The sequence below is a fragment of the Sturnira hondurensis genome, unplaced genomic scaffold (genome assembly GCF_014824575.4).
Source record: "Sturnira hondurensis isolate 20B ecotype Veracruz unplaced genomic scaffold, ASM1482457v3 Scaffold0007406, whole genome shotgun sequence".
NCBI lineage: Eukaryota > Metazoa > Chordata > Mammalia > Chiroptera > Phyllostomidae > Sturnira > Sturnira hondurensis.
In genome coordinates, this window is record NW_028080037.1 from 8022774 (window position 1) to 8034852 (window position 12079).

At 38.4% G+C, this 12079-nt stretch overlaps 1 protein-coding gene across 3 annotated transcripts in view; it reads right to left on the reverse strand.

The window, feature by feature from the left end:
- Nucleotides 1–12079, reverse strand: part of MED13L (mediator complex subunit 13L) — a 259792-nt gene that overhangs the window by 50236 nt on the left and 197477 nt on the right. For all 3 annotated transcript variants that reach the window (XR_005067358.1, XM_037052180.1, XM_037052179.1), the window contains exons 5-7: nucleotides 5110–5255; nucleotides 2388–2579; nucleotides 1822–2010 (exon numbers count right to left, since the gene is read on the reverse strand). Coding sequence is in view for 2 of the 3 variants with exons in the window: in XM_037052180.1 (XP_036908075.1) it covers nucleotides 1822–2010; nucleotides 2388–2579; nucleotides 5110–5255 (527 nt within the window). In the remaining variant the exon portion in view is untranslated. The remainder of the gene's footprint in view (nucleotides 1–1821; nucleotides 2011–2387; nucleotides 2580–5109; nucleotides 5256–12079) is intronic.

A 12079-nucleotide genomic window follows, 5' to 3' on the forward strand; every position in this document is an offset into this window, starting at 1 on the left:
TTTCTCACACAGATGTTTCTCTCCCTCTCTCTCTCCCTCCCTTTCCCTCTCTCTCAAATCAATAAGCATGTCCTCAGGTAAGGATTTTTTTAACAAGGAAAAAAGGAAGGGAGAGAGGGAGGAATGGAGGAATGAACTCCAGCTACTTACATTCTAAGAAAATGAAGCTTTCTTGTTCCCCAGAAAGTACTGTTATATTACAAATGAGATAAATTAAAGGAGACAAGAAATTTGGTCTTTATTGCTACCTTTTATTTTAAAACGTTCCTGACTTGGTTCATTGTGCAAAATAATTCATTTTGATTTTACAATGGACTTTCAAATGTCTATTCTAAAACTAAGCAAAGTAAAGAAACAAACAGCAGAAGTGGCTAACAGAGCCCTTGGCCCCTAAGGCCCTGCAACATAGCTAAAGAGATGACACGCCCAAGCTATTAAAGGAAGTAATTTATGATCAGTATATGAGAGGGGTAGGGAAAGTAAGCCCCAGACTCTTTTCTGACTCAGGTTGGGCTAATGCTTTTCAGTGGCTTTTAATGATTTAGCTGAAATGCGGGTGATATCTTACATGGAATTAAGTAAGACCTATACTCCATGCTGCTGGGTGCATGTTGAATGCTGTTTCTTACTGACGTCTCCACAGATAGAAGAGACAGGCCGGTGTGCCTATCCCCGAGCGATTTCACCAAAACTAGTTGGCCTATGTCCCCTGTGACTCTAGGCAACCCTTCGCCATCTGAGGGGGCAAAGTAACCCACTCTGTCTATAGCTAGAAGAACATGGCAATGCTCCCCAACGGTCAAGTGCAGAATGACAAGGCTAAGCAGGTCTTTTTCTGATGGAGCATTAAGAGGTCTAAGCTGCAATTCAACATATCATGATATAAACATTTGGACAAATTCATTTTACAACAAAGATTCCAGTAGCTTTTACTTAGGTTTTTTGTCTGCTCGTTTTAGGGAGGAAGCATTAGGGGATTTATTTACCCAGGGTCCAGCACAATGACACACAGAGTGAGAGGGAAAGAAACTGGAAGACCTACAGCTATGAAGCCCACACTGAAATGCAGCATAAACAAAACGCCCCTGGTTTTAAGTTATGAAACGTAGAGTTCTGAACTGATGCGGCGGAGGCTGAGGCACTATGCACATAGCAGGCCTTCAATCTGAAGCTGAATACAAACTTCACTAACTATCAGGCAAAATAAATAAACAAAAATGAATGACAGCTTATGTCATGCAATGGTTAGAAATACAAACCTTTAAGTGAAATATGTTCAAAACTTTTCAAAACACTGAAATTTCTAGTCCTTCTTTACTACATCTTCTCTGTGATGACTTTTATAAAAGACTATAAAAGTAGTTTTTCTTTTTTCAGTTTAAAGTAGTTTTAATAAAAATTGGTTGAGCAAATCCTTTCACAAGGAATCATCTAAATTCTCTGCACTACCTGTTAAGAGGGTGGATGCATATTATTTTCACCATCTTAGAAACCACTTGGATTAAAAACAGAAGCTATGTGCTTCCCATTTCGGTATCTCCCACATAATATCTGAGTAATTCCTTACAGAGAGCACAGTATGTGCTGAAACTGGACTTTTGAGCACTGCTGTAAGTTCTCACCCAACCATTTAGATACTGCGTAACTTTGTTTACATGCCACTGTCAGGTGGAATACCTAATACACACCCCAACCCTGTAGTGTGTGTGGTGTATTACACCTCGATCTCTTCCACCAGGAATTTCTCGTGTTCCACAGCAAGGGAATTACATGATCTTTTTGGGATCTCTTCCATCCAGGACACTCCCAGACTGTACTCACCTATGACAGCCTGTTCTGGAGAGGTGGGAGGGGTAAGAGGCATCCCACAGTTACTCGGGTCCTTTGCACTACCAAGTCCCTGCTGCCCAGCTGCAACATGGCCTCCAGCACTGGCAACACTCTGAGGGACTGGGATGTCATTCTGAGAGATCAAAACAAAAGCTGAAGGATAAACCATCCGCACACCACCTATAAGGAAAGAGCAAGGAAAAATCAGGCCTGAGAAAAACCTCACACTAGACTGCCAAGTTCACTATGCCAGTGGCCACAGTCAAAGACTCTCCAGCAAAAATGAGACACTCATTAGGTACTACAAAAAGGTTCACTCTTCCATAAGTTAATAGCTGTTTAAACATGTGCTCCTACATTGTGATAATAGCATTTGGAATACAGGGACCATTGGTGCTTCAGGCAAGATAACTACACAGCATAGGCCACTGTGTCAAGAGAATTAAAAAATGGAAAAATTACGGAGATCATTTTTGATGAACCTGGGTGATTATCTTTTTAAATTAAGGAAGATGAAGAAGAGAATAAAGTTCTTCAGGCAAAATATTTTCTCTTACCAACAATTACTTCGACTGCCACGGGGAAATCATCGTCATATCCCAACTCCTCTTCTTTCAATTCTTCTTTCTTTTTCAGCACCATTGGGTAGAAGTACTGCCACTCTTCGATCAATTTACGGGTGGCTGGGTCTGACATCTTGTACGCCTGGCCTGTTAGTGTGCCGTTCAATCCGTAAGGACTTACCAGTACTGGGCAGAGAGGAAAAACATGCATTACAGATCGGAGCAGCAATTCCTACTGAAGTGTAATGCTACATATGTGGTCATTTTAGGTTAAAGCATAGCATCATTTAATGTATTTGCTCTTTATTTCCTAATTCCTTTCCAAGTGTGAGTTTTATAAATTTCTCACTTTACTACTTATTTATACACCTCTCAACTCACATCAAGTTTTGAAGGAAATCAAATGGGGGAGATCTAATGCTATCAGACAACTACATCAACACACAATATATAAGCTGTCTATATACTAAAGTTTATGCCCATCTGTTTGCTAGTAGCTTATACAGTGTAAACACTAAATCTTCCTTAAAAGAAGAAAAGCATTCAATATATACAATCCCAAAACCTGTCAAGAACTTTATTTAACACTGTTCCTATGGTTCCTTCTGACACTTCCTAAAATCTATTATAATTAAAAAATAACATATAAACAAAACTTTTAACAAAAAGGCCTAATTTGCCAACTCTAAAATATAATGCTTAGTTATAATTTTAGTTATAACAGTTCTAGAGGTCTGTTGATAAAATGACTCCTAATAAAATGTATTTCACTAAAGTAAATGACTCGAAATCCTTTTTCTTTCAGTATTTGACCTTGATGTCATTTTCACTGAGCTAGACACAAAAATGTAATTAACATAGTACTGTGTAGAGCCCAGCCAGTTCTTAGCCTCGGGGAATTTCAATCACCCAAATAACACTTTTATGGGGATAAAAGTCGCTTTTTCTTATTTCAAATTTTTAAAAAGTCTCAATGTAGTTATTAAATAGGATGGGTTTTTTTGATGGCTTCATTTTTTTTAACAGCTGGATGATATATCACAACAGAGATGCTGCAGACACCACACCTTTCTCAGTGACTTTCCACTGTTCCTCGCTGATTTAAATGGGATACAATTACTGACTCCAGTGAACACATTTGATCCAGGGCAGATTTCCTGTATTAACACTGCTAGGAAATTCCCACATCAAGAGCGTTATGTTCACTACAGTTGTCTATAGGCCAGCACCTGCCCTAAGAATGTACCTCCCCCACACCAGTCACGGGAAATAAGCAGGATAATGTCCCACGAAAGTCTTCTATGATTTGAGGCATTAGTAACAAACTAGTAAGATTTTTAAAAAGTGATCCATAGGGACCTGGTATTCCTAAAAGTATCTTTACCAACTTAGGTTAACTACCTTCCCTTTAGAATAGTATTTCCTTTTGTTATCATAAATGAATGTTTTTATTTTGAGTGATAAAGTCTGGAATGAAGTCGGATAGCCCTCGGCACCTTCATAGTCAAGGAAATACAGTACTTAGTCCTGACAATTCATAATATGCACACACTGTACAACTCTCAAGTGCACGGTTTGAGAATTGGGTTTGTTTCATAGCAATTCATACATAAAACACATCAGATTACAGAGTAATAAGAAATATAGCTTAAAATGTGTTGCGGGGGGTAGAGAGCTAGGTAATAATTGGGACACAGTTAAGTGAACATTCAATGTTCTTTTTTTCCTTTTAAAAAAAGCTTAATTATCTGCAGGGCAAGAAACAGATGCTTTCATCAAATTAAATCAGAATCATCTGTAGAAAACCAAAAGGCAATCATAAATAATGTGGAGGATAAACATTCATGACAGGCTGTTACATCAATAAAAATACTTCAGTCATGTCTGTTAAAATATCAGTGTTTTAAAAATTATACTGTGTGCTATACTAAGACTATTTTAATCAGACATTGCTAGTAATGATACATTAGACTGAACCAAAAAAGATATTTCCATATGGTTCAATCTAATATTAGAACATTTAAAAAGTTACTCATAGAAAATTCTGAATTCCAAAGACAAAACTAAAGATACACAGAATGCACAATCAGAGACAAGGAACAGGGAGTTATTTTGGTGATACTTAGGTGATAAACTGAGAACTGATAAAAACATAATTGCATGTTAAATCACAACAGAATGCCTACGATCAATGTAGTCTATAGAAGAAAATAAGTTATTAATATCACTGAAGAAACTATATAATATACAACTCTAGAAATATGGTTTTGGTTGAAATGTCAAATACTAAGTATAATAGTAATTATCTCCAAGTTATTACATTCTTAAAATGAACAAAACAATAGAAACCTTTCATTTATAATATTTGTCAATTACTCATTGAATTATATATTTCAAATACTCATTGATCTTCCTTTGTCCTGAAGGAAATTCTCTACAGTTATTTTTCAGTACAACTTCACATAAGACAATATTGCAAATACGAGGAACTTTCAGCCAAAACAAAACAAAACCAAAAAAAAAACCCCAAACTTTAGCAAGCTATTATTATTTAATTATGAAGTTTTGGTCTTTGCTTTCTTCTTCAGAAATCAACCCTTATGCTTAACTTTAAAATGTCCATTTAGAACATTTCATTCCGCAAAACGTTACTGGGCACGGTGGCTACCCACCAAATGGGGAGGGCTGGACAGCAGAGGCGTCCCCATCTACTTACCTTGAAACGGTGCAGGTGACGACTGAGCCATGTGTATATGTTCCTCATTGATCAAATAAATTGGCTGATGCTGGGCAATCTCCACACTTGTGCACACATTACTTTCCCCATGGAGAAAGAATGTGAAAGCACAGGACAAATGCTCACTAAAAAAGAAACAATGAGAAACTCAACTCTACTTTTTGACAAAAAAAAGATGCTAGGCACAGGAACCACAGATGGGATATAGCTTACTGTATCAAGCATCCAGCAAAGCTGGCCTCTAATGATATTAACAGCATAAATTTTCAGTTGATTGTGGACAATATAACAATAACTCGTTAGCAAACTAAATTAAAGGTGTTGCATAAACCTGAAAAATTAGTTATGGAGCATTGTGAAATTTTGAAAGCTACAGTGCAGAATGCTTCCTGCTTCATTTGCATAAAGTCTCCAGTGCTGACTTATAAACTCCAAGAACAGAAAAAGAGTGACATTTTTCTACCTTCTCATGTACCAATATCTGAACTGGCTTTTAACTGATTCTACGGAGAGTAACAAAATAGTTTTGCTTAGGTTTGGTATGACATAACGATAACATCAAACTTATATGCTTACAACATTACAGTGAGGTTAAAACTGTTGATTTTAAAATAGCAATTAAAGACACTACTGTACACAAATTCCCAATGTACAACTACTAAGGTAATTCAAGTATCTAAATGAGCCAGTAATCTATGACATTTATTTTTGCAATTGATTTCTAATCACAAAATGTTATGAAAGCATTCGACACATCCTAGGTTTCCACACAATGACACATCCTAAGTTTCCACACAATTAGCTAAAAATTGACAAAAATGATGTTTTTTGAAAAAAAATAATTTCAAAATTACTATAGAGGCATATCATATCAAAGTTGTTAACTTTGGCTCTAAGGCAGCCATAACATCTCCACTTCTCCAGACAGCTTATAAGAACATGTGGCTGATGAACCAAATCACTGTAGGCCAGGCAACCACCATTTAAAAATCATCCCCCAAATTTGCTTCTTTTCAAAAGTCATTTAAAATATTATAAAGTACATTTTGAGTAGTACTCAAAACATTAAGTTTAGTTAAAGTAAAAAAATCATAAGGCTTTGAGGAAAAATTGAAATAAAAATGATAAATGTCCACTCTATCACACAGTGAAGCATATACATTCTTCCTTGACAAGTATGTTAAGATACCCTGAGAAAATTGTGTTTTACTAGAATGTGAACTTCCATCGATAGGTAACACCCAGTCTTGGCATATGGGTATTTATTAATACAACACAGTAAACTTAAGACAGTAACTAAAATTTATTTAAAATGCTTAAAAATTTCAACATCTCCTTGATACCATACTTTTTGAATTTCAAGTCCAAAATGAGAAAACTATGCTATGGGCATAAATCAGGATCAATAACAATAAAGCAATGCCCTTTATTTATGAAAATGACACCAGAAACATATCTTCAATAAACAACACTATGCCTGGCACAGAACAGGGATCAAAATGTAAGTTTACTGATAATGAGCTGGTAAATTTTCCATCTATAAACTTCAGTGAGGGGGTTTGAACTGACTTATCCTTATTTGTGCCTACCATCCCATATAGTCAACAGCACATTTATAAAACAACTGGTTAAAGTTAGAGATACTGAGGGGGTAGCACAGAGAATGTTCTCTTTTCCACTGATTCCAAGCTGTTTGTGAAAAACTGCAGTCAATATTTATCCTTCAGCTAGTAAGTGCAACGGATGGTGCAAGGAGCCTGAAGTGATGCTGAATAAAACATGGCCCTTGCAATGAAGGAGCACATAAGCTAACAAAAGACTGAGATGAACCCACATCAATAAAACAAAGCCAGGCAAATACAGAAGTAGAAAAGAAAGACAATATGCTATAGGAAGGCAAAGGTATATTGATTTGTTCAATCTGGAAGATCCAAATGCTTCAAGGCCACAGAATCAGTAAAAATAGGGTTTTAGTAGTACAGAGAAAAGGTAAGAGAGACAGCAGGAGGCAAGGAGTAGAGCAGCCAAGAATGGGATATACTGGGTTGCCCAAAAAGTCCATTTAGTTCTTTGTGTAAAATAAAAGACACATTTTTAATTTTCACCAATAACTTTATTGCTTTGGATATTTTGAGTATGTCGGCTATCTCCCATTATTGGCTTCTAGTGGGTAGAGGCCAGGGGTGCTGCTAAACATCTTCCAATGTATAGACAGCCCCACAGCAAATAATTACTTGGCCAAAATGTCAATAGTACCAAGAAACTGCACAAGCCATTTCTGACACATTCAATCAATCACAGCACCTTCTCCCTATACTGCATAAATCTTTTTTTTGCGTTACGGCTGCATTTTTACCTGTCTTGAAATAATAAAGCATGATATGCCAAAAATGTTGCATATTTTATTCCATCTTCAATATTAAAATGGCTGTATAAAAATGCACTGATTTTGATAAGTTTTTTTAAATGCACGCTAATATGACAGCTGTCGCCATAAAATCTAATAAAATTGTTTCGAATGAAGTTGAAGACAACTAAGCACTACCAGAACCATCTTACGGAAAAAAACTAAACAAACTTTTTGGCAAACCCAATAGTTTGGAAAGCTGTGACATGATGCAAAAGGAGTCTAAAAAAGAAGTCAGAGGTCACCTTTTCAGACAACAAAGAGACTTGTATGTGAAAAATAATACAGAGCCAAATTTAAGGCTTGGTTTTTAAAAGTCAGCTGAATCTAAAGAATCATGATGAAAACTTCAAAATTGTATCCATTTGAATTTCCCAAAAGACACAGAGCAAAAGCACAAATGACAAAGGTAGGAATTGAATCAATGACTTATTTTTTATATTGATAACTTGAAAAACAAAATATCTCTTAACATTAAAACAACAAACATAAGAGAAATAGCAAGTTATAGAGGAAATGTGACAGAAGCCACCATTAATTATATAATTTTTGGTAACATACTTTTCCTTTCTGAATACAGTTTCCTTATATGTAAAATTAGCTGTTGGCACGAATTACTGGGCCCCCTAAATGTGAATTTGTGTCAAGTGCCCAAGTGATACAGCTGCCACTTCTTTTTTTTAAAATATATTTTATTGATTATACCATTACAGTTGTTCTATTCTCCCCCTTCATTCCCCTCCACCCGCAAACTCCCTCCCCCACCATTCCCCCCCCCTTAGTTTATAACCACGTGTCTCAAGTTCTTTAGATTCTGTATTTCTCCCACTATTCTCACCCTCCCCCCTATCTATTTTCTACCTACCATCTATGCTATTTTCTGTGCCTTCTCCCCACTTCTCCTCCTCCCACCCCCATTTCTAACCCTCCATGTGTTCTTCATTTCTATGGTTCCACTCCTGATCTAGCTGTCCTCTTGGTTTGCTTTTGTTTTAGGTGTGGTTGTTAATAACTGTGAGTTTGCTGTCCTTTCACTGTTCATATTTTTCATCTTCCTTTTCTTATATAAGTCCCTTTAGCATTTCATATAATAAGGGCTTGGTGATGATGAACTCCTTGAACTTGACCTTATCTGAGAAGCACTTTATCTGTCCTTCCATTCTAAATGAAAGTTTTGCTGGATAAAGCAATCTTGGCTGTAGGTCTTTGGATTTCATGACTTGGAATACTTCTTTCCAGCCCCTTCTTGCCTGTAAGGTCTCTTTTGAGAAATCCGCTGACAGTCTGATGGGTACTCCTTTGTAGGTGACTGTCCCCTTATCCCTTGCTGCTTCTAGGATTCTCTCCTTCATTTTAGTCTTGGCTAATGTAATTATGATGTGCCTTGGTGTGTTCCTTCTTGGGTCCAACTTCTTTGGGACTCTCTGAGCTTCCTGGATTTCCTGGAAGTCTATTTCCTTTGCCAGACTGGGGAAGTTCTCCTTTATTATTTGTTCAAATAAGTTTTCCACTCGTGGCTGTTTCTTTCCCCCTTCTGGTACCCTTATAATCCGGATGCTGGAACGTTTAAAGATGTCTTGGAGGTTCCTAAGCCTCTCCTCATTTTTTTGAATTCTCATTTCTTCATTCCTTTCTGGTCGGATGTTTCGTCCTTCCTTCTGGTCCATTCCATTGATTTGAGTCCCAGTTTCCTTGCCATCGCTATTGGTTTCCTGTGCATCTCCCTTCATTTCAATTAGTTTAGCCTTCATATGTTCCTCTAATTTGTGGCTATAATCAACCAGTTCTGTTAGCATCCTGATAAATAGTGTCTTGAATTGTGCTTCTGAGAGGCTGGCAATTTCTCGGTCGCTTAGAGTTATTGGCTCTGGGACTTTGAGTTCTTCTTGCGCCATCTTTTAGGCTGTTCGTGCCTGTTCTATAGCAGGATCGGAGCCCTAAAGTGTTCACTAGAGCAGGGCAACTAAGTCGCTGGGTTGTGACGTTGTATGTGGGGGCGGGGTCAAAGAGGGACAATGGCTTCCCTCTGCTGCCTGCCACTGCGGCCCCCACCAGCACCGCAGCCACCACCAGCACCGCAGCCACCACCGTCACCAGGCCCACGCGTTTTGTTCCACTGCACTCAAGTGTGCCACCGCCGTCAGCCCTCCACCACTGGGTTCGCCCCCTGGGGCCTGCGTGGTCCGTCTCACTGTGCGCGAATGTGCGACCGCAGTCAATCTGCCCCGCACCCGACTGGTTCCGGGCTGCCTGCGCACCTAGGTCAGGGGATCTGTCCTGCCCGACCCAGCTCCGTTGCTGGTTCCGCCCCTCTTACCATCCCCGTTGAACGGTTCATAGTTGTTGGACTTCCGTATAATTTAGTTTTCTGGTCTTTGGGTGTGTCCTAGTTCTCCAAACCTTTGTTGTATTCAAACTTGGTTGTGGGAGAAGGCACAGTGTTTCCACCTATGCCTCCATCTTGGCGGAAGTCTCCTGCCACTTCTAATTCAAGGACCACACTTAGACCACGCTAGATGTGATTGTACCTAAACCCCTTCCCAGCTACAAAAGTCGACTTTTTCTAAGGCTGTACGAAGAAAGAGGGCAAGGATGACAGTACTGAGACTAGAAAGTAGAATACCCCCTTGGCCTAGCAATATCACTTCTAAAACTTTATTCCTCAGAAAAAATCACCATACAGTCATTGCTTGTAATAGTTTAAAAAGAGCAACATGGCCATTAGTAAAGGACTGGTTAACTACACTATGATGATCCCTACAGAGAAATACTGCGCAACCGTGTAAGAGAAAATGATCATACTGACACGGGGAAAAACTCTAACATGAACTCATAAATATGGGAAAATACAAGATATAAAACAGTGTGAGCAATATTCTTCCATTTGTATAAAAATGGGAAAGGGAATTTATATGCAAACACAATTTGCTTACCCTGGCAGAAAATTTCTCTGAAAGGGTACTCTAAAAACCTAGTGATCTTGGTTGCATTTGGGGAATAAAACATCATGACTGATGGAGAAAAGAGAATTCACAACAGTCTTTTATACTTTCAGAACGCAGGGCCATAGGTCACACAGAGAGTAACAGAGGCAAGATCTGAAGGAAGCCCCGCCTCCTGCCCCTTGTGCCTGCCGGCCCAGCTAGAGAAACGCACCACAAGAATCCGTGGCGTTTTACCCTGTCCTATTGGGCTCTGAGGTGAAGCCTGCTGAGATCATCTTTGATTCTGATTCTATTATCCAACATACCAGCTATTTGATCGGCAGGCCATCAATGTCTTTATCCACATCACTGATAAAAATGGTGAAAAAGACTACACAGAGAACAGAATCTTGTGTCATCCTATCAGATAATTCCCAAGTTACGAATTCACCCATTTACTATCTCTTGTCTACAAAGGATAAGCACAAAGATTATGTCAAATGTCTTGATGAAATGCAGATACATAACAATAATCATATTTCTCTGATCTACAAATCTGCCTAAGTAAAAGTAAAATTCAGGCAGTCTAATTATAAAAGCCACCCCCCACCCCCATTTAACACATGAGAAGTAAGGGCTAAAATTGGGTTGCCAATGTCATTTTAGAGACACAACTGGAACTAGACTTAAAATTTAATGTTCTTTCCTCTAGCTAGCTTGCTATAAATGAGGGTATTAATTTTTAGCCCTACCACTTTACATTTTTATATCATTAAAATGAGATATTTATGAATAAATATTAAAAACAAAGGGCTCTACAAATACAATTACAGATGTATTATTAGACAGTGTTATTAGAAAGCGAGGAGGTAAAAGCTATCATAAGCTCCTTACCTGTTTTTGCTTGTTCCCACCCATCACCCACTTGTACCTGAACCTTCAACCACTCAACTTCATTTATTTCATACAATCAATAGTTTGACAACTGAAAAGGGATTTAAAGACGATAAAGCTCAACCCCTTTTAAGGGGAAGGCAGGTCTGTGCCCAACATTACACAAGCAGTTAAGAACACAGTTGGAACAGGAATTCAGGTTCCCCTTCTTAACATAGTGTTCATAACACATTCAATGATGTTTGACCTCCGATCAATGCCACACTCACCACTCACCCCTAGAGAATACATTCACTCACCAACATGATCACACATGTAACTTAAACCAGTCCCTGCATCATCTCTACTAACACCCTACGGGAACAGAGCAGAAGGTACTATCAAATGAATACCAGAACGAGAAACACTGTAATTTCACTCAAACTCGAACTGGAGTCTCACCCCTATTCTCTGAGGGCACTCCACTTGACAAGCATTCCAAGCCTTCTCAACTCCATTTGTTCTCCACGTTTTACTTAGTAAATCAAGCCCGATTCAGGTTTCTTTATTTAACCTCTTTTCCACCTTAAACATGTCTGCAGTTACACTTACCTCACCCTTTCCCAGAGTCCTAAAGGACTACATATTTTCTTTCCTCAGTAAAAGTACCCCCATCCACATTCATTCTCTCTTTATTTCGATCTCTTTACGTGTTCCAGGCTCTCAACCCTGAAATACCTCTGCT